The 23,986-nt window shown below is 39.1% G+C and overlaps 1 protein-coding gene across 2 annotated transcripts in view; it reads right to left on the bottom strand.

Moving 5' to 3' along the window:
* The window catches only part of EDIL3 (EGF like repeats and discoidin domains 3), a 237,376-nt gene that overhangs the window by 10,388 nt on the left and 203,002 nt on the right, over nt 1-23,986 (bottom strand). For both annotated transcript variants that reach the window (XM_039566793.1, XM_039566792.1), the window contains one exon: nt 2,713-2,868. In XM_039566793.1, the coding sequence (XP_039422727.1) occupies nt 2,713-2,868 (156 nt within the window). The remainder of the gene's footprint in view (nt 1-2,712; nt 2,869-23,986) is intronic.

Below are 23,986 nucleotides of genomic sequence, written 5' to 3'. Positions count from 1 at the left end.
TCCCAGTGCATGCAGGCCAGGTTTTCTATCCAGTGGGCAAACCCCACGGGAGGCACACTGCATCCCCCCAGCTGGAGTAGTGAGGAGGGTTTGGTGTCAAAATGGGTTTTCTGGGTGACATGCCAGTCCTCTGGCTGAAGGAATTTATGTGTTTTCAGTAATTAAATGGATGATGGAAACTGAGAAGAAATAGGTTGAAGTACTCCAATGGAAACAAAAAGAAAAAAGGAAGATAAAATCAGTCTTTTGTGTCCTCTGAGGACAGGGTGGATGTATTTCAGCAAGGGGGAAAAGCCACCTTTCCAAACACAGGGGCAGACTGTTTATACTGTAGAATTTTCATCACTGTCTGTTTCTTTGAACATATTAAATAATAATCTGATGGAGGATGGTACAGCCTTGTCTGAGGTGAAGGACGTGTGAATGAATTAAGTCTTAGCTCTGAAATTTAACTGTCTGCACCTACTCCAAGGTGACAAGAAGGGGCTTGGGGGTTCTTGAATCCTATTTTATGTTCAGAAGCCCTCAGAGGGCATAGGAGGAGAGGACCACAGTGCCTTTGTAGGTCGAAAGGTGCCTACCTAAGTGCTGTCTTGAGACCCTTTCCAGTCCTACCTCCTATAAAATTTTGCCAAGTTCACTGATTTCTGGCAAGTCAGATTCTGTCCTCAGACTTTTGACTTTTCTGGATGTTTGTGATATGGAAAAAGAAAACCCAACAGATATTTTAGGTTGATGTTTGTGTATCAAAGGCTGAGGCCTAGACTCAAGTGAACTTGTTTGCTTATTTTGTACAAATGTAGATTCAGAAATCCTAACTTCTAATTTTCAGTGAAGTCCATTTGATCTTTTTCTGCTTTTATTTGGTCTTGACTTGTTAAAGAATCATAATAATATGCATCTATTTTATTCTCAGGGACATTAATTAATATGGGGTGTGATGTGTTTAAATGAGAAAATGATTAAGAGTTTTCCATTGTTCCTAATGGAATATGTGTGTAGCAATTAACGGTCCATCAGATGAAGAAAGCAAAAACAATTTAATTGCTTTGGCCAAAGGTACAAACAAATGTAGACTGGAGCAGTACTTTGAGTAAGAGTGCATTTTCTTTTAGATTTGCTGTGACTGTGTTATCACCAGGGACTCTAACCCACATTCTCCTTTACAGCACAATGAATGCAATAGTTCACAGCACAAGTTTGGCTTGGACATTTCTTGCACAGCAGAACTTTTCATTTTTAAATTTTATTTTAAATGCCAGGGATTTAAAATAGGATGTGTATAAAGTACTGAAGCCACTATCTGTCACTTAAATTGAATGCATTTGTGGTATGCCTGTGGAAGGCGAGTTGTTTGTTTCCAAGCTTTATCTGACAGCCAGTAATACCAAACACATCCATAATCATTGGTATCAGAACCTTCCGAGCCAGGTGGCTAAACCAACTGATTGTTTTCCCTATCTTAAATCCTTTAGAAAAAAATATGTCAGTTTGGGTTAAAGCCACAGTGAGCTGAAATTTGGGTTTCAGGAGCGGGACTTCACAGTGTCATCTCTGGATAGCAGGGCATGGCAATGCAGACACAGACATGCAGTCATGCATGTACTTAATCTAGTAATATAGGACACATTCCCCTAATCGATGGCATTTTATCAATCATTTAAAATCAGTGTGATGTGGGAGATGCAGTTGTCTAACCCCTCATTATGAGGTCTCCCTGTACTCATACAACACATGTCGATGCACATCAAAAGTTTTCTCACTGTTTGAAAGAAAATTAATTTAATTGACTGATGTGAAGAATATGTTGGGGTTTTTTTCCCAAGGAATTTTTATGTATACTAAGAAATATAAGTGGAAGTCTGAACATTTATCGCCCTGAATACCCAGATTTGAGATGTTATCAGACGCATCAGCCATCTGGTATTTCAATAAATTCATCTTTTGTTTCAATCAGACATAACCCCAATAGGACATTTAATAAATAATTCACATTTTGTCATCTTGCTTAACATATCCCTAAGCAGTGCATATGCTGTAAAATTTTTTCTTAATGGATGTTATTATGAAATTCGGGTATTTGCAGTATAAAAGTGTTATACAGTTTAGAGGAAAGGTATAACGAATAACGAGAGAAAAGTTAAATGCTTCCAGGTAAATCAATCAGCAACCCTATACTTTCCCTATGCCTCTCATTAAACATTTGCAGAGGAAGTTGTGAAACTTTTTTAATGTTTCTTATTCATTTTATAGTGTAATAAAAATAATATTTTCACTGGGTATTTGAAACCCTAGCCATTAATTTCCAGAAAAAGAAAATCTGTCCAAAATGGCTGGGTAACAAGGATGTGCTTGACAGAAAATCACTGAAAATAGTCTATATGTACCAAAAAATGCACTGAAACTTTTTTTGAATATACAAATACACTCCTACTTATACACCTTCTGCTCTAGGGTTAAATGAAGAAATAGTTCTGATTAATGGAGAACTGTAAAGCTTTATGCCCCGTATTTAATAGCATTAAATCAGGTGCATGGCACTGATAGGTGTGATGTTACTGCACTCTGAGTGTCATTGTGTTATCTGACTCTTTTATTCACCTTGACTCCAATACGTGGGATCCCATGCATGTGGAACCCCAGGAAATAATCTGCAGTCTTCCATCAGTGGTGTTAGCACAACCAAAATACTGATTTTTCTCTTTGCTTTACCTTGTCCTTCTTCTGCTTCTCGTCCTGGTATATTTTCCAGTGCTCCCCATCGTTGCTGTAAGCGAGCTTGTAGGACCCCACAAACTGGACGTGGCCAAAATCTTTAGCTCCTTGGGTGATGATCCCAGTGATCTTTGTAGGGATGAGCAGATCAACCTAAACAGAACAGTTTAAAATTAAAAAAAAAACAACAACCAACCAAATAAAAGCACCCAAACAAAAACAAATAAATAAAAAATAAAACAACAACAACAAAAAAAAACCCAGAGGAGAACATAATTAGAACAGTTTCTGTTTCCACTCAGGTTTTGCAACACACCAAAGCAAAATGGTGCAGCTCCAACCGTGGTTCTCCCACTACGTGCTGACACCATGAGCAGTAATTTCACTTCTCCGAGTTCTAAATCAATCAATTTTTTTTTAAATTTCTGGTTTATTTTTTTACTTATTGTTGATACCACCTAATGGCACAACGTGGAATAATCTCACACCTTTCTCCATTGTGCTGGGTGTCATACACGGCCCCAAAAAATCCCAGCTAGTCTACACTAGGAATGATCTCTAGGCAAAAAGTGTTCCCATGTGCTCCTAATAATCAGAATACAAGGCTGATTCCCCAAGTGCCTTCCCATTTCCTTCTCAGTTCATGGGCCCATGGTTTAGTAAGTCTCTTAAAACATTTGCTATCATTCAGATTTCTTCCTGAAATTCCTTCTCACTTTATGCCTTTCCTTCTTTGTCTACCTCAAAAACTCAAACTTTCTCATTTCTTGAATTTTTTTTTTTTTGAGTTCTTTATTTTATAATCTTAGTGCAATACTTTTAAAAACGCAAGGCAGGAGTCTTAAAGCCTAATAAAATCTGAGCTTTCAAGTGGTTTCCATGTGAGTCAGCATGTCTGTGATCAGTTCTTTTTGAACCAGAACCCAACACTGAATGTAATAGATTTGGGCCAGATGTCTTGGATTAAAATGATCAAGAAAGAAAACGCAATAACAAAAGTAAATTGACCTAATAATTTAATTTCAGAGGCAGAATGAAGGAGTTGAACTCCCTATCAAAACTGATATTTTCTTGAAATTTGAGAGTATAACACACACTTTCTGTGTCCTCCAGCAATGTGGAGAGCCAGTAAAAATAAAAAAAAAAATTAAAAAAAAAGGGAGATTTATTTCAAACAACAAATGGCTGTGAAGCAGTCGGCATTTTTAATATTGTCTGTTAAATCAGGCAAGAGAAGCTAAGAGTAAAAATATTGCAGTAAAGTGAGACGAGTGCTGAACTCCACAAGCAGATGACTGATACGGTTTCACAGAAAAAAAAAACTAAAAAGAGAATGTGAAGAAACAAAGACTCTCTGGCTGATCAAATGCTGAAGTGCTGGGTTTTTGGGAAGCCGAGGCCCCCTGAGCAAACTCATGTTGGATGGGATGTGGGTCTGGGCAGGAGAACAGACGTGCTGTGGAACATAAGAAATTAATCAGGAGAAGAGAAACAAAAACAAATGAGCTTAAGAAGTCAGCTGGTCCTAGATGATGACTTTGAAAGATGGACATTGGGGTTTGGATATGTGTCCCAGGCCACGCTGGAAAGGGGCTTGGAGCAGCCTGGGACAGTGGGAGGTGTCCCTGCCCATGGCAGGGGTGGCACTGGATGGATTTTGATGTCCCTTCCAACCCAAACCATTCTGGGATTCTGTGACTCTATAAAGAAGAAAACACAGAAAAATGTAAGAGTACATTTATGAGAACAGGAGAGAAAAATGACTGTTTAGGGCAATCAGACAAAGGAAGCCTGGAGAGCCCAACATTTGAGCAAATAGTAGCAAATAACGAGTAGTAAATACTTTTAAGGAAAGAAATGACTTAAAATATTCAATATTGAGACACCAAAACAGTAAGGGGAAATGTCAGTGTCTGCAGAGGGTTCAAAAATTTTGGTTTTACCAGAATGTGCTAATTTTTTGCCATCATTTACTGCCAGTAGCAATGTTGGGGCACCCCAGAATGTGAAGGTTCCTGGGAGGCAAAACTCTTTCTGTGTTCTCCTTGTTCAACAGAGAGAGATAAGGACTCAATCAGTGGCCAGTCAGAGCAGGAGCCTGCTTTGGAAGCTTTCATGGATGGCTTGAAGGGACTTTTCTCTTTAAGGAGTGCAGGGGAGCTGGGTTCCACAGCCTAAGTGGGCCTCTGGGAACTGAGCACTGCTAATTATTAAAAAGTCTTTCGTGAATTAATAAACACCAGGTCTCCAGACCTTCCTTCCAAATATTTTGGAGTCTAAATGAATAGTCTGTTTTTCTAAAAAGATTGATCTGGTGGGGAATCACTAAGTGGTCCACACTTTCAGGCAGCTTTTGAACGAAACATTTCAGAGTCAACTTTAGAATCTCTTTATAAATAATTTTGTCATTAGCATTTTACAAGTGTAACCACTTTTTAGCAGAGAATGCTTCTTCTACTAAAAGTCAGTGTTTCTCCTGTTAACTTGAAAAAATGACTCCACAAAACCAGGTGTTTATTTTTAAAATGTTGAAAGTGAGCTGAGAGGATTTCACAAATATTTAACGTGGCCATGATACTCAGAGTACTCCTCATTGAAATTCAGAACAGGGAGAAAAAAAAAAAAATTCTCATTAAGATCCAGGGGATTCCAAAGGTAGAATCACAATAAATCTTTATTATCACATAGATCCAGTGTTAATAAAAATGTCCTAGTAATGATTATTTTGTGCTTATAGGACATATCCAGTGGCCTTGCACTCTTGTTCAGAAAATGATGTGGGAAGCCGGACGGCAGTTTGGCATATGCTGGTTTTTTTCAAAAAGACTCATATAGGACTGTGCAGAACATGTGTGTGCATATTTATCTAAAAAAAAAAAGTGAAAAAAGAAGTAATGAATAAATAGACTCTCTTCTAGGTCTTGACAATACGGACAAATATTGCTGGAGATGAAGGAAAACAATAAAGGATATAGCACCAGCATTTCCATCTCATATTTTAGCGTTTTATTTAATTATTTATTCATAAGCAGAAGAGAAGCCTCCAGGCAATAAAGATGATTATTTAAATTAAAGAAATACAGCTTTTACTTTGTAGCCTCATTACCTTCTACCTTGCTTTCCATTCTTCGTATTGAAACTGCTTTAAAGCAGAAAGGTGAGGAGAATTTACACCACTTTCTAGGTAAAACATCTGCACTAAAGTAGCTTAAATGAAACTCGTAACTTCCCATCAGGACACAGAACACTTTTATTCAGTTAGTGCAGTTTGCAAGTAACAGGCAATCAAACAAATTACGAGGGAGAGAAGTTGAATTAACACACAACCAGTATGCACCCTTCAAAGCTGAATGTGATTAAAAGGATTAGAATGTGACTCTGGCTTTTTCAATGCAACAGAATTTAGAAGGAGGTAGAGGCAATTAGTCTGCAACTGATAGGATCATTAGCTGGTTACAAGAAGAGCCATGGTCTACAGTTAATGTACATTTCTACAAGCAGCTGATCAAAAGGCAGTTTAACATCTTGTGTCTGAAAGAACTCTCTTGGGCTATAACTATTCCCTTTTCCCTTTTCCCACCTTGTTTCACATGTTACAGACAATTCAGCGTGGTTTGGAGGAGAATTAATTTAGGGGAAGCACAAAGATAAATGCACCTGAGTATGAAACATTTCTAATGGGGCACTGCACAGGTGTGCAGCAGGAGCTCTGTGTAAGTGTGCAGTTCACGGGATGATCAACAGAGGTTCCTTGCAACCTCAACCATTCTCTTGTTCTCCAACACATGGCCAAACCCAACCATGCTGCCCAAAATGCCAGAGACTGGGAAACCAGGCACAGTTAGACTGCACTCACACTGACAGACACCACCGGGGAGCCAGAGCAGACCTGCAAAACTGACAACACAGAACAGGGTGTTTGCACAGCTGTGCCGCAAAGCTTCCACATCCAGATACCCTGGACCTACTTTTGCAGCACGTCTTCTGGCTTAATTTAATGTGAAGGGAATCCATGCTCTGTGAGGATAGCCCGTCATGTGAACCAGTGCGTGAAAAGTGAAGACTGTCTTTAGAAATAACACACTCCTCATCAACCTCGTGCTGTTAAAGGAGGAGAAAGAACCCTCAGTGTTCACCCTGTTCACTCCCGGGAGTGCCAGGAAACCGGTGCCCTGTTTCACAGTGAAGATAATGGTGAACTGGCTCATCTGACCTTCAGCTGTTCATCACTTCAGGAGCATTTAAAATGTTCAGCTTAGTTCTGTCCTTATGCAGACATTGTATTTCTCTTCCCACTATAGCCAATCCTGAGTTCAGCTTTTCTTTCAATTTTAGACATGCCATTTTTTCCCCACAGGATTTCTTTCATCTACCTTCGTGATCCTGTAGACTGTTTTTCCTTTTTTAATCACTCGTCAGATAACACTGATGAATGCTGGGCAATCCTAATCTACTTGGCAAATACAAAATCACCAGAACCTGGATCGAATGCATATGGCAATAAGAGGGAAGCACTGCCAAGGTGGGGGCAGTTCTTACCCTTAAGGGACTGAAAAAAAGAAGGTCACCATTATCTCCAGCTGCTAATTCACCAAAGTGCAGACCTGCCTGTTAAATATCCTGATATTGCAGTGAGGTCTCAGATTAGTTTTGGATACTTAAGGTAATGGCTGAAACTCATGGCTGGACACCAGACCCCACCAAGAGAGTCCAGTGTCCTTTCCAGGCAAATAACCTGTCCTGAGTGGGTTATTTCCTCTTCATTTAAGACCTCACGATTCCCTTGATTTTTCCAGGGTAAAATGGTGCACTCAGACCTGCTACCTGTACCCAAGCACAAGAAAAGGAGGGACAGGATTGCAGTGTCTATGGCAAAAAGGCAGAAATGCAGCTCTCCTTATCTTATTGCATCAGATGAAGGTGCTTTGCACTCTCCTCCATGCCCAAAATCTGGATATAAAGGAAGATTAGTGCTGGTATAGTATGCCTGCTGCAGATGTGCAACACCTGTATGTTTCTAACAACATTTCAACAGCACTTCTCTTTTGTAAACTGAAACTCAGCATTTCAGGCTTTTTTTCCCTATTAAAACCCCAAAAAACCCAAACCCCAAACCAACCCAAACTATAATCCATCATGACCAATTGGATCTAAAAACTTTTATGGGAAAAAACCAGTCAAGCAACTAGATGTCCTTTGTGGAGAAATCTAATTTTCATCACAGCATCTTATGTAAGAGAGGGTTTGTTGGTTTTTTTTTTTTGTGTAGTTACTTAAATATATATTATTAGGGTAAATATCTATAACCTGAAAAAATTAAAGAAAGTTATGCCAGAAAATGAATTGCTCTAGAAGAAGCCATAATTTGATAGAAAGAAACTTTTTTTAGCATTTTGATCAATATTCCGCTGTACAGGATTTTCATGCCTTCTAGGTAAAATAAAATAAAATAAAATATAAAAAATATTTTCATTTAATTGGATATGTATTAGCTATATCAGCTGCCATATGTTTAAAATTAAACTTCTTCTCAAACCCAGGTAGAGATGGGTTGTTTTCAAATAAGGTAAGTCTGGAATGTCACTCTTTTTCTCCTTTAAAAATGTGGGATTTGTTTTGCTGGCTTCTTTTTCATTTTAGCTTAGGCCTTCAACATGATTTTAACACTGTGACACTATATTTTTAATGCCTGTAGTCCTCTAGGCTATGATAATAAATACTGGTCTTATTTTCTTATTGCTCTTAATTGCTTTTCCCTCTGAATGACTTTACGGCTGCAGTCACTGCACTAAAGAAACAGGTTAGGAAGAATTTCATGTACCATCAGCTGTCTCCAGTACAATTTAAAAGAGACAAATTGGAGGGTGAAGCCTGCTGTTTAAAACCTCCATGGGCCATCAGAAATACCTCCCAGGACATTATGTTGAAAATTTCAGAGTGAAACACACAACCAGGCTGAAAAGTTACCTTATTTCCACATTAGCAGCTACTTCATAAGAAGTACAGATTGTGTGAATCTTTCCTTACTCTATTTACATACTTAATAATCCCTGTTATACAGATATTCCTGGAAAAGGAGGAAAACATCCACCTAAATTACTGTAATATTTTTTCAGCGTTTCAGTAAAAATTCAGGTAAAACAGGTGTACATGATCAACTGCGTGGCCATTTTCAGAGCAGTATGTATTTCTTACAGACCAGATTTCCATAACCCCACTTCACTAAGCTGTGAATAATCCCATTGCATTGATAGTTCAAATATAAAATATTAAAAAAAAAAAAAAAAGAAATTTTTAGCCTTAAGAGTTGGATTTTCAAAAGTGCCAGAGGGAGTGTGTTGCCTGTTTCCTCTGGGAGCTTTAAGGCAGATGATCTGCTGTGGTTGTATCAGCACCCTGATAAATCCTGCCCACAGCATGCACATGGTAATGCTGTTTTCCTCCTGATCCTGCAAACCAGAATGAATTCCGTGGATCTGGATAACTCTCACAACTTATCAGGCACTACTCACAAGGGAAATGGTAGTACCAGGTATTTTAAGGTCTGAAGTGAAGGAAAACTCAGATTTTTGAAATGGTAACATCAGTGATGATCAAATCTATAACCTTTTCTCCCACCACTGGGTATTTCACATCTGTGCACGGGATATTCTTGCTGTAATCATGATTAGAGGGTTTTTGCAGAGATGACACATTTGGCTGCATTGGCTACCAACAGTCAAGAAACCACTAATAAAACGTCTGTCTCTCTGCTGTGGAACACTCAGAGCTCTTCAGCCCTTGAGGATGCCAGGAGATTTAAAAATAGCCCATTAAATTACCAGTGATTAAGCAGGCTTAGACATCTGGTGGAGCTCGGAGAAGCCTTTGAGCTGCATTAATGCACTCCAAGGGTTGATAAAATCTGGAGCACTGTCCTGTGTTAGGTCAAGCAGTCGGAGTTCTTGTGGGAAAGCCAAGGGCAGAACAAAATGTAGCCATTAAAACAGAGCAGAGAGAATAGAAATGTGAATACGATGATGACATGACACGCTGACTGTGCGTTAGGCTGCTTTTCTGTGAAACCCTTCAGCTGGACACTACTGCCAGCAGTGACTATGCAGTGCAAGCCACTGATCCCAGCACCTATTTATGGACAGAAATAGACAAGGAAATGAGAAAAGGAATTTTATTTACATTCATTTCTTTGTATAATAGCCAAAAAGGCAAAATTTGTAAAAATTTCATCGTCTTGTGTGATAATAAGAAGTAGCTTTATTTCTGGAAGACATAATCTACAGTAGATCTTCCTGTACTTATAATAATGATAGTGAGAACTTTTGATCAAATTTTTTGGCTGTGACTAGGGATGAAAATACAGCACAGAAAAGAAAAATTACATGGTTAAAAAAGAATTAAAATACTGACTATTTGCCTTTCTGCTTGTCTTTCTTTCAGTTTATAAATAAAGAATAAATTATGTTGAGATGATAAGATTGTCCCACTCCATCAGATATAGAGAAGAGCAAGACAGGAGTTCTATTACCTCTCTTTATTTTACTGAAACATATCTCAGGTTGATAAGAAAATGTATCAGTAAGATTTTCCTGTCAGTGCTCTGCCCCAGTGGAGATTCCTTAGTTTTCTGTTGAAGACCATTACTGGGAATCTCAGCTGCTGGAGGGGGTAAACCAGCAGCGAAATACTGGCCACAACATGGAGAAGAAAATTTGGAATATAAGCAGGGGAAGGAGGAAGGGTGTACTTAACCATAGATTTCAGAATGGCATGTGATGGAAAGGGGAAGAGGGGGGATGGTAATATTACATAGCAGCACTTCAAAAGGCAGCCAGGAGAAATGTAGGTGTCTTTGCTTTCATTTGTCTGGGGTTTTTGGTGCATTATGGGTTTTAAACCAAAGTCAAAGACAGGTGAGGCAACGCCTGAAAAGACAAAAATCCTTCCCCAAAAATGAAATATCACAACTTCAGCTAGGCTTTCAGTAGAGGGGATGATACAACACCTTTTATTCCAGCACTGATAAATATCTTTGTGAAAACTGTTGGGATCATGAACAGGCTCATCTACACACGAGCAGCTCATTTTGTTTTTAAAATGAAAAGTAATGGGGGTAATATGGAAGTTCATTATTTACCTGGTCGGTTTTTTTTTTCCCCTCAGGTAATTAATAACCTTGGAAATATTTTCTGCAGCACATAAAAATATCTCAATAATATATGAGTATCTGGGCTACAGATCAACGAGCAGAGTGAAGATAAGCTTGCACACCAGATACTGCAAAGTGACTAATAATTAATATAACTACTGAACTGTGGAAACACTAATGAAAACCTGCCTATAGGTGAAGCTAAGTCTGCCCAGAAGATAAGTGGGGTTAAGGCTGTAAGTTCCCCCTTGTGTTTAAAAGCTGTGACTGCATAACTCCTATTTTCATAGGAAATGCAGTCAAGACAGCATCACCCAGCCATTGTTTCTAGGAATGACTTTGCCCATCAGTCAGCAGGGGTTATTATGCATAACCTATTTCATACAGCTATGCTGCTGTAGCTATAAACTAAAAATGTCAAAACTGTGATACTAGACTTTGAAAACAACAGGAAACTCCTTTTTTTTTTTTTTTTTTTTTTTTTTTTTTTTTTTTTTTTTGGTGTGTGTGCTACCCTCTGAAATACTAGGGCAAGCTTTTTTTCCCGGTGATACACTGTTAATAACGAGCAGAAAAATATACAATGTGTACACTATGGTGTAGGAAACAGCTGTGCCTTTTTTAGCTAGAGAAGTATTTTTCCAGGTTTACACAAGAAATCAGATTTCTTTTCCCTTTTAGACCGAATGTCTTGTCACTTCTGAGGCAATAATCTCATAATATACTTGCTTGAACGCAATTAAAAGGTCTATTAATCTTCATTCTGCAGGACATAAGAAAGATTATCTGTTATTAGTCGAAAGGACACCCTGGAGCCCCTCTTGCAGAGCTTGGTAAATAGACTTCTGGTCAAAACAAGCCTGGGCTCCTGGCAGGAAAGATCCAACCCTGGGACTCAGCTCTGCCTTTGATCTGGCACAGATGTATTTTCTTGGCTTTCAAAGCACCCCATGAGGCTTTATCGGCTCTGCACCGACTGCGGGGCACAGGGAGCACCAGCCGTGGCTGATTTAGGGGATTAATGCTCTGCTGAAAGCCTTGACCAGACCTGGAGCTAGATGGGAAAATATTTTCCTGTTCCCCAAAGTTAAAAAAGAAATAAACAAATCACTACCTGCTGTCAGAAGTGAAAAAAAAACAAACAAAAAAACCCCCAAACCAAAGGAATCAGCCAAACAAAAACCAACCGAATCCACCAACCCCTCCCAAAACAAACAAACAAACACAAACCCCCAGACATAACAAGCCCCTCAATATTCTGAGAGATAAGAAGTGAAGAATTTTGCTTTTGAAAAAGCTGGTCTACATCTTGTCCATTAGGTCTGCCTGGCTTCTTGTTTCAGGTAATGAAAAGAAGGGCCATGAGAGTGGACTTCCACATACCAAGTAGAAGTAAAAATTGAATAACTTTCACCAGTTCTGACATATATGTATTCCATTCTAAAGCCTACACGATGGAAGTTCCACAAAAACTGATTGACTGGGAGGTACCATCAGAATTTTCAACAAGAAAGTTGGATTAAATGGACTTTCAAACAGTTTAAACCCTGATTTTAAACTAGAACCCACAGGCACACTGTCAGCCAATTCAAACTGCACCATATTAAATTAAATATTAAGTAAAGCTGGTCTGCAACCAGATCTTTAGTATTCAGAATTGTTAAGAGAATTGATTTGTCTCTGCAGTGTGAATGTTACTTTTCATATAATTAAAAGATTGACCCTTTTAATAGTGGAAAGAATTTCTACAGAAGAGAGTTTAAAATTATGTATGAAGTTGTTTCATTTTCAGAACAGGTCAGGAAGTCGAAATATGAATGCCAAAAGTGAAAATATGACTGCCAAAATATTCTAAATTTAGTAATAAATTTTACAATGCTTCATTTTCACCTAGAATGTTTTCCATGACTTTTCATATAAATAAGAAGAGCATTTCAATTTTTACAACAATTTTTTTTTTTAATAATAAATGACAGCTATTCCTTCCTTTTTACTGTTAAATAATTAATTAAAGGAGCTCTGATGTTTTACTGTATAAGCAACAGGGTAAATCAATGCAGACAAAATATTTCCTAAATTTATCTATACTCTTCTCATTTTGAAAAAGAAATTGACACAGAAGACTGGAGGTGGACATGGAGTGTGATGGTTGAAGCTATGTCTGTTTTGGAATTAAGGTGGAGGAAAATGACAGACTGTCTGTGAATGACCCCTAAAACTCATTTTTAGCCCTCAAGAGTAATTTTTAAAAATATTTCTTTCTTCATTTTTTTAAATTAATACACTCTGTTTGCACCCTAACCCATGTGGGAGCATGAAAAGAATGCAGACACATAAATATACCTGTCTCAGCCTTTCATTCAACATAGACCAGAGTCTTAAATATTTTTTTATAAGGCTAAGAAAGTTGGGATCTAGCTGGCTGAGGCTGAAAAAAATGCCAAAAGTGATGGTTCCCCCAAAAGGAACACTGGACTAAGAACTTCCTGGGTTATAAAAAAAAAAAAACAAACAAAGAAGGTGGGTTTTTTAGAACTCAAACACAACCATGAGTGGGTTCCTGCACATAAAACCTCTGTAATACTCGTGGAATGCTCAGAATGGACTCACTGATTGTTAAAGGCCATATCTTTGAGATGACCTTTAAAAGTCCTGCTGTAGATAGGTTAAAAGTATTAAATAATATCACCACTATTTCCAGTATAAATAACTATACCTACGTTCCCAACATCATGCTTGCTGCTTTCTTCAATTGACTTAATAAAGATTTAGATAGAAAAAAATTATAGGTCATTTTCTTGCTGAGCAGGTCAGTGAAAATGTTTCTTTCTTAATATTCCAAAATTCACTAGGACCACTTCAGCCACAACTAATTGCAACCAATATTTCTGTAAAAGAAGAAAACAACAGGGTTTTCTTGAACCAAAGACAGGAAAAGAGAAATGTGCAGCTATGGCTGGAGAAGTGTAAAACATCCTCTCAAAAACATAACAGTTTCTTACAGTCAACAAGGCTGGATCCCAAAGAAAGTAATATCTGAGGCAAAGTATTTGCAAATTCTATATTTGCATATACCCACACAACCCCTGCTGACATGTGGTGCAGCTAACAAAGACCTGCACACAGCACAGAGAGGGAACTGTGCTCTGCCATGGAAGAGCACACTGATAGGAGGTGATAAATTATTAACAAAGTCGACATCGTAAAAGTTTTGAACGCCAGCACATGGAGAAGTCTGTGAAATCACAGCATTAAGGAATCTGAAAGGAACATGTTTTCAGCTCTGGGCAATGTGTTTTCCTTGTAGATCCATCAGATATTTCTTGCCTTTTTTTTTTTTTTTTCCCCTTTTGTTGCCAGTGTTCCTTTCTCAAAGATTAATCTTTCAAACAGCTCCTGCAGCCCTTGCTCTGTCAGGTAGGTATAAGTCTGGTTTACCAAAACCCAGTGTTTACCATCAGAGAATCTGCACCTTTTGGGAAAGCAAATTTTTAAGTCAACCTCAACTTTGAAACCCAGAATTTTTCAGTCAACTTTGAGCATGTGGGAGGTGCTGTGGCACATCCACTTTCATATGACAGGGGTTTAAACATAGTTTTAGGTGTATAAATCATAGAAATAAACTTGACTATCTACCAATTGCATGTAGCAACAAAAATTCCATGTGAAACCATGTGCCAATGCAAATTAGCTTCTATCAGAATGCAAGGCCCTACACTGTCTGGCAGATAAAAATAAAATACCTTTGGTTTTTGGTTTTTTTTTTTTTTTTTTGTAGATGCATTTTCCATCAAGATTCAAATAAAAAGTTGTGTTTTCTCCACTGCATGTAAGTAGATGTTTCTCACTCATGCATTGCAGTTCCACAGAGTGGACTGTTCCCTAAGCATTTGCTCTGTAGGCAGAAGAAAGTATAACCCTATTACTGTAACACAAATCAGCAGTAATTTGTGTCTTGTGGCAGATTATTGTTCTTCTGTCAGATGACTCAGTGAAAGAGCATATTTTTCCAATTTGCTGTGGTATCCGATAGCGAAAATGTTTGCTTTTCCCATGAAAAAAACCTGTATTTTAAAAAGCACGGGGATTAATAGAAAATTTATTTATTTTGAGAAACATAATCTTTAATGTTTTTCCTCACTGACTGATTCCAAGCAAGTCTTTACAGAAATGTCTTGCCACCAGCCTTGCCTTTAACCACCTGCCCGGGGTACACCCATGGGGAATATAACTGCTGTGTTTTCCCCAAATGTCACATTAAGCTAGCCAGACTTAAAGGCTTTGTGGGACTGAGTAAGAATATTCTGCTCAGAGCAAGCACTGCGCTGCATTTCAGCTGGGATTAAACTGTCTTCGTTTTAGCCACAAAACACACACAAAAAGGGCTGATTAACCTGCTGAACAAGGGCCAGTGTAGTTATTCCCACAAGCTCCAGCAAAAAAAACCCCTTGGCTTTAGGCACACAGGTCCAGGCATCAGAGACCCTGAGTTCACAAGGAGTTACAAGCTCAGTGAACTTGACCTTCTTATATCACAGGCCAGGGGTCTCACCCCAAGGCACAGATCATCCCCCAAGGCTATTGAGTGATATATTCCAGTCCCTTTAAGCTGCAAAACCACTCACGAGGCAGAGGAAGCTTTTCCTGCAGATACTTTTGACTTTATGGCAGGGGAGGTCTAGATTGGACACGAGGAAAAATATATTCACTGAAAGGGCTGCCTAAGTGATTCCCTGATTCTATAAACACTTAAGGGCTACCCTGATCCAGAAGTACCTTGTGACTCTCTGTGGAAAGAGGTCTATATTATGAACAAGAGCAACAGGGCAGACTGAGGGGAAAAAAAAAAGTATCTACTACAAAAAAGTGTCGATTTTCTTAGTAGAAAGTGGACATCTTGCTCACAGCAGTGGTTTTACTTGTGGCACTGTGACTCAAGTAAATAACTCCTAAATTCACAGCAAATGTAAACATGATGATATTTTACCAGTATATCCAGAATTACAACTGCAATCAGGCTGTATGAATGTTGATATTATCTTTTATATACAGTAATTTATTTTAAAGGTTGAGATGATGATCCTACGATGGCTGCAGATTTTGAATTTTGGTTTTGGAGAGATACTTGGAGAGCAGAAAAGGGACTTTTTGCGACGATCAGTAGCTCCAGGACAGGGGGAAATGGCTTACCAGTGCCAGAGGACAGGGCTGGATGGGATCTTGGGAAGGAATTGTTCCCTGGCAGGGTGGGCAGGGGCTGGGATGGAATTCCCAGAGCAGCTGGGGCTGCCCCTGGATCCCTGGCAGTGTCCAAGGCCAGGCTGGAAATTGGGGCTTGGAGCAGCCTGGGACAGTGGGAGGTGTCCCTGCCCTTGGCAGGGGGTGTTGCGGGATGGGCTTTAGGCTCCCACCCAATCGAAACCCTTCTATGGTTCCATGATTCTATGTCTGCAGTCCTGCTGGTGCACAAGAGCATAAAGATCAGAGGCTGAATCAGCAATGGACAATCATGCTTTTAAAGTTGTCTTTCCTGCATTCCTTACTTCCATTTCTGATTACACATTCAACTGCCAAAGAGAACCTTAAAGAAAAAGCAGATGCATTTCACTTGTCCGAACAACATGCCTTTGAAATGGACAGTGGCTTTTTAGAAATGAAACAAGAAAAACCCCACATAATCCCTTCAATTTCACTGGGATGCCTCACAGAAAGCCCCACTGGCTGGGGGCAGTGAAATTATCTGCAAGCTGCAGCCTGGCTGCGTTTTGATTGCCTGGGAGTCTTAACGCCTGCAGGATTCTGAAAGAGCTTTTATTTCAGAGTGCTGTAAGATGGCACCAGCTCTTGACAGCAGGTGGGAGGAGTGCCCTGTGGAGACTCTAACTGGCTGCAGCTCAGCAGAGCAGGGTGAAACATCAGAGGTGTGCGTGGTACCAAGGAACACAATTCATCCCTGGCGCTACACAAATGACTCATGCAGGGTGCACTGAAAACTCAGACAGAAATTCCTACACAAAGTTTTGGAAGAAAACCTCACATTTAAATAAGGGAACTCTTTCAGTACACTTGGAGGGTCCTCCTTTTTGTTCTGGAAGTCCTTTGTGGTCAAAAAAATGCTCTTTTATTATAGAAATACTCATGTTTATTTTTAATCTATATCATCTATCTCTGTCTCTACCTCTATCATCATCTCTCTCTCTATCTCTATATCTCTATCTCTATCTCTATTTTTATCTCTACCTCTGTCTCTATCTCATCTATCTCTATCTCCCTCTATCATCTCTACTGCTGTCTGTCATCTATATCTCCATCATCTATATCTATATTATCTATTTCTATATCATCTATAGATGTACACACAAACACACACACACACGGCGATATATACACTTGCACATATTCAGACACACATATTTAAAACTTAGGTAATTTTTGCTTAATGGTTTTCCTGATCTGTGAAGTTGCTCTTGAGGTTACGTGTGCATTTTCCCCTGAAATACTCCTTAATTTAGTTTTCCATCAAAATTCTAAATTATTTCTGGACTGAGATCACCCCTTACCATAGCACTGCGTTTCCCCATGCCAGGAAGAAATACAAAAGGATTTTTATATCTCTCTGTCTATACAGATATAAAAATGTATTTATAATAAATTTAACCATCATCAGGTGAAAGCAGATGTTGAAGTAGAAGACAATTTAGAAAAGAAAAACATTGCTGAATGCAAGTCTTGGAGTAGAGGAAATCAAAGACTGGGAGATGCAGTGAAGGTGATATAATTGAAAAAAAGGTGAATAAAATTCTGTGGGATGTTGTGGCTGTTGTGTCTGGGCAGCTTTGGCACAGCTTGAGAATTTTAATTTTAATGGTGCCAAGGGCATATTGGATGATATAAAGCCCCTAAAAGTTTTCAGCAAAACTATGTGAAAAATCAGGAACTTTTATTTACGTTACTTTTATTTAGTCTGAGGTTGATGTTTCCCTCTGTAGGCTCTGGATGCCACGGCCATACAGTATCAGAAAACAATGACTTTTCATTTAGAAGGTTTGAAATATCTGAAGGCTCTCAGTCTAAGCAAAACATGAAATTACACAGGAGGCACGAGCCCTTTTCATGTTCCAATTTATTGATCCCAGTATTTTCCAACAGTGGGATCAATAAATGAGCCTTGGAGCTTCACTGTGGACAGCACCTTCTGCAGAACATCCATGAGGACAGTTTTTACCCCAGTGAGCAGGCAGGTGACACCTCACAAATTCAAACCGTTTCGTGATTTATGCAGTTTAATATCATTAGAAAACAACAATCACCTGTCATTGCGCCTCCCTTTTCCCATTTTCTCAGTTATCTTCATTTTTGAACCACATTTGAAGGTCCTTCAAAGCAAATCTGTGAGCAGCAGGATGCACTTAGTCCTGCACTGGCAGCTAAGAATGCTTCAATACTACCTGAAAGCAGGGGAAATTAAGGACAGGCTCTTCCTGTAAATGGCAGCAAGCCTATCAGCTGGGCACATAAGGGATATCCATCTTCCCTGCAAACCTTGTCTCAGCTACATTCTCACTGATGCATGCAGGTGATTTCTTATTTATTATACACATCAATGCTCCCTCAAATATTTTTTTGAATATTGCAGGAATAGCCTCCTTTTATCATTGCTTCCTGCACCAGTTTACCTGCACTCACCCTTACTAACTGGTATGCTGACTCTTCTGAAAATCAACAAAAATATTTTAGGTCAAAATAAGACAAACAAAGTTTTACTGGGCACTGAAAACGCCTTTAACCTGTTGACAAGTCCTTTGCTGAACTTAAGTCACGTCCTGTGTGTCTTAAATTTGCCATTGCAACAGAAGGAAGCATTCTGCATATGGAACACTGTGTTTTATTTGTTTGTGGTTTCTCAGGCTGCATATCAGAGAAGTCAGGCTTATTTCTGCACAGCAGATGAAATTTAATGATCCTGGAGAAATATGGGACTAACCTTTCTGAGGAAAAAATGCTGAATTAAAATAAATGAGATGGGACTTGCCAGTATTTTTTATGTACTACTTCATGTAGAGCTCTGCAATATATATTTTTATCTGCACAAAATCCTTCAGGAGCCAAACCTTTCCTAAACAGAATATCAGATCAATATGAAGCAATATGACATATGGTTTTTGCCTTCCTAAATGCTGATAATTTTATCTGTATTAAATTATACCCCTGTTGTTCCAAGGGTATCTCTGCATGCATGAAAACAATTCACATTTATGTACACAGCTGATGTGTTGCCAGACCACCCCAAGAAATTGCAATTTCATCCACAGCAAACTAGAAATAGAAGCACACAAAAAAAGTGCAGGTACACTACCCAGGTTTCAGGCTGACTCTTTCCCACAAGCTGATGCAAGGAACCATGAGACATGAACCTTCTTCTGCCTTTCGTAACTGTGATCTTAAATTAGTGCGGCTTTCATGGGCTCCAGAGGGGAATATGTCGTGTCTTACTCTCTCAGTTCCCATGAGCACACAGATTAGCCTTGCTTGTCTCTTGTTCCACTGCCTGGAACAGTGCTGGGAGCTGTTGCAGCAGCTACACCACCAGTGACAGGCAGAAAATATAAAGGTTAAACTTCCCACAGCTGCTCAGTTAGGAGTCTTTCATCATTTGTTTCCAAAACTGTTTTACTACTGGACGGTAGCCACGCAGTCACCTAGCCCTCTTCATCCATGTTGCAATCTGCTTAGTTACCTTAAAAATTAAACTCTCTAACTTTTTTTTTTTTTTTTACTCCACTGGAGAGTAAAACCAGCTGAGTACTTCCTAAAGGAAAGTATTTAAAATGTGCTATTCATTATTTTTGACTTACTGCTTAAAATGTAACTCATACCATGCTCACCACCATAAACCATCCCACAGAGGGCTGATTATTTCAAACACCCACCTGAATTTTAATACAGGTTAGAAATGTGTTGACACAGCCAGAGATTAAATACTTACAACTGCATTTGATCATTAAAGTAACAAATAAAAAGAGAGATCAGTAACCACGTGCTGCAGTTGTTTTCCCTGATATTAGATTTACCTGTGTTGGAGTAGAAACCTTCTCTAGTCTCATAATTTGTTCCTCTTTTGGTGTATAAATGCTAATTTTCATATGTCTGCAGAATATTTAGAGTTTTTACAAAAGCCTGCACTTCCGAATGTGGCACTACTGTGGTGGATAAAACCATGGGAGGCAAGAGGATGCGGGGTAAAGGTGTGTAAATGCAAACCTTTGTTTGTTTTAAGGGGATGGAACATCCACAGGAAAATTAAATCAGGATGTCAACAACACAGCTCAGGCTGCTGCTGTTTCAAGACAGCACAGTTATCTTAATATGAATTATTTTTCAAGCTATGTAGGCTGTATTGGGTATTTCTGTACTGTGACTGACTTAACTTTTAAGTTAACATGAGTCTGGCACCAGTGTTACTTTTAATTGGAAAAATGTTTAAAAGTTTCTCTCCTTTTTTGTCTTGGAAGTGACACACTTCTATTATAAAATCAATATGCACCTCAGGACACCCTTATCAGCTCGCTAAATCCCACAATTTTGGCACGGTAGACAGCAGTGCAAAGGTGTGGATTACAGCTATTGAGCAAAATCTCCCCACGAATTTGAGAAGTACAGACACTGTTAGTGACAACATTACCACCCCTGGGTAATTCTGATTTAATTTTTGTTCTGGCAGTGTGACCAGTGCATGACTGCAATGTAACACCCAATCTAACGTGCTGCTTCAGATCGATGGGTTTGAACATCATGTGAGGCTTCAGACGGATTCTGCAAAAACAACGGCCACCGCCTCACCCCTTGTGATGCAGCTAATCAAGAACAGCTCATTAGGTTTTGCAGCATACTTCATGGTAAGCGTGCATAAAACTCAGTAAAAATAAAATGCAAATGCACTGGCAGTGTCACTATGAAATAGTATTTTGTTACAAGTGTTTCGGCGTTTGTTGAAATATTTGAAGTTATTGATCTATGTTTATATGTAATTTATAATTGAAATTATTTGGTTTGCCCAGAGCAGCTGTGGCTGCCCCTGGATCCCTGGCAGTGTCCAAGGCCAGGCTGGACACTGGGGTTTGGAGCAGCCTGGGACAGTGGAAAATGTCCCTGCCCATGGCAGGCGTTGAACAGGATGGGCTTTAAGGTCCCTTCCAACCCAAACCAGTCTGAGATTCTGTGTAATTGGTAAAAATATGCAAAAATATGTACTAATTTGGAAACCTGTACAATAATTAGCACAAAATAAATATGATGAAAAGATTGAGTTCTAAGTAGGGTATCTAAACGGGTCTTCAAGCTTTAGCTTTCACCACCCATGCAGTATCCTTTAATCTGATGTACAGATTAAACCACCACGGGGGTAAAAATAAAAACCAGGCCTAGAAAAGTATATCTTGCAGGCAACATTCCTGCTCCTTCAGGGGATGACAAGAACAGTCAACAGAGAAACACCTGCTTGTTCTTTGTTCGGCGGACAAATTCTCATTTCCATACCAGTTTCCTGGTGCTTCTTGTGCTCCCTGTAATGTTCCCTCAGCAACTGCAGCAGTGCCAAAAATCCAGGGTTTCCTTACCACTTCTTAGCCTAAATCACCCATTTCTGTTACTTGCTGAAAGCTTCAGCTAACACAAAGAGCTTTCGCCTCAATCAGAGTGCAAAATCTTTCACCCTCTGCACAAGCAAGAGACTCCTGTGAGTTCTCACAGCAAAAATTGAGGCTCTTGTTGCACTTAGATTTTAAATCCTTGTTTTTTCACCCTGCTAGCATTTATAGTGGAGAGAGCCAGTTATGGTCCATGCCTTTGTTGCTTATTCATCAATGTGCCAAAACCGTGTTTGGATGTTACAGTAAATTAAGCTTTTTGTACATATATTGCTATCAGCACCTTGTCTGTCCTCCAGTTATGTATTTAAACCAGGCTGAAAACCATTGTCATCTGTATAAATCAAAGCAGCTGTCAGTACTTTTAAAATCTGACGGATTATTACTAACTCTCCAAAATTCTTCTTTGATAAACTATTTCCTGAGCATTTACACAGTAATTTTCAATGCCTTCGTGAAGTGTAAACTCCTCTGCGCAATTTTACTACACAGCAGAAAGAAGATTGTGAGGGTCACTTGACACTAACATGCATAATGGTAATTTAAGAGGTTAGAAATACTGATAATGAAACAACTATTATTATGTTATAACACAAAATGTGTCATTCTCCTGGCTACCTGCTTATTTGCCATGTAGGTGATTCATTCCACGGCGAAGGTATGTCAGCCATAAAATGGGAAACGCTGCTTGAGAGTGCTTGAGATGAAAAACGCAGGGACCGAAAGAGGAATGCATGCACACAGAGGATTTATACGATGTGAGGAGGCTCCTTGGCAGACACCAGGTACTTATCACCCTCCTTGTCCACCTGCCAGTGCCTGAGGGGGCTTTTCAGCTCAGTGATAGGGATGAAACCAGCAGATCTGCTGAAAGCAGATCCCAAGCACTTCATGTTATCTGTCCACACGATCGGGATGTCCTTAGTTCCTGCTCCCAGGATTTTCTCATTTCCTGAGGGCTGACTGGAAAAGGCTTGTGTTAACTTCAGGGGATGCTGGCACTATACCATCTGCAGCATTAAAATTGTTGTGGAGGGATATATTTCGGATTATTAGCCCAATTAATACTGAAAAAAGATCAGTTGGATAACTGTATAAAAATTAGTTCAACTAAAAATACTGCATGACAAATTTGTGTAGACCTTTTCTTTGGTTAAAAATACGCTCCTAACCAAAGGTAACCACGCCAGCTCAGCAGTGTCTGAAGGACTCAGACCAGAAGGAACAGGGTGTTTATTTTTTTCTCCCAGAGAGGCATCTCAGGTAAGTGGTGATTTCTCTCTACCTCTCTTTAGGTGAGGCTAGAGAGGTGGAGTGCCAGTGACTTGCTTATATATTTGCCTAAGGAGGTTTAGGAAAAATGCAGACACACCTGTGCACAGTAAAGAATCAAATCAAAGCTCTCTTTTCACAGGAAACATCCCATTGTAAACCAGAGCAACAGGATATGATTCTGCAGAAATGAACCTGAAAGCTCTATAAAGCTAGAGTGGCATCCATAAATTACTCTTTTGGCTTTTTGGCAGTTATACAAGCTCAGTGGAATAAACTGTTTTGATTGTCAGGCTACCCAGGCTCACAGAAATCTTAAAAAAAAGAACAAAAACACCCAACTCCCCCCAAAAAAAACCCACAAAACCCCCCCCTAAAAAAACTAAACAAAAGAAGCACATCCAAAAGGGAAAATATATTCATATATAGATATATATTTATATATATACACACACACGCACATGCACACAGAAAGGCATTTTTCATTCGTTTTCAGCTAAGGGAATTCCTTGAGCCTCATGTGCTCTGTCCATTTAGTAATTTCCAATGGATTTGTTCCTGTACTGGATGACATCATGTCCTGTCTCCCCTTGGACTCAAATCTCCTTCTCACAGCCACAAAATCATTTGTCAGAGTTTCTCTGGTCCTGCTGTTTGTAAAACCACCCCCTAAAACCTGACTGTTGATATCCTCTGGTTCCTGTTGTATGTCCTAGCAGTGTCTGATTATTCCCTAATGGGAGTACAGAGAAGAAAAGGAGGTGCAGAAAGCATAAAATTTCTGAATCCTATGTTCATAGAGTCTATAAGCAGCTGCTGGTATGGACTATCACTACTATAAAGAGCTCTTAGTGTGAATATATTTCTTTCATTTGTATAAACCTGCCACCTGCTACTACCCTGTGTCACCATTTAATTAATATATTGTGAAAAATGCTCCATTCTGTATACCAAACCCACTTTTCTGTACTTTTCTCTGACTTTTTCTGGTTATGGTACCTACAGAGAACTTAGAAGATTTGGCTCAAATTGAAAACAAGCCCATATCTGAACATGCACTAGCTGGCTACTTTTACCTCTGCTTCAATAGGGCATTGTTTATCCTGGATATTGACTTTTCTGTAAAAAAAAACCCCAAAAAACAAAAAACCTCCAGCATTTTGTATAATATGTCAGTTAATGGCAGTTCTTGAGCTGTAAAAGCCCT

The sequence above is a fragment of the Corvus cornix genome, chromosome Z (assembly GCF_000738735.6).
Source record: "Corvus cornix cornix isolate S_Up_H32 chromosome Z, ASM73873v5, whole genome shotgun sequence".
Classification (NCBI taxonomy): Eukaryota; Metazoa; Chordata; class Aves; order Passeriformes; family Corvidae; genus Corvus; species Corvus cornix.
The sequence above is the reverse complement of the archived record's forward strand: the minus strand, read 5'-3'. Positions and strand labels throughout refer to the sequence as shown.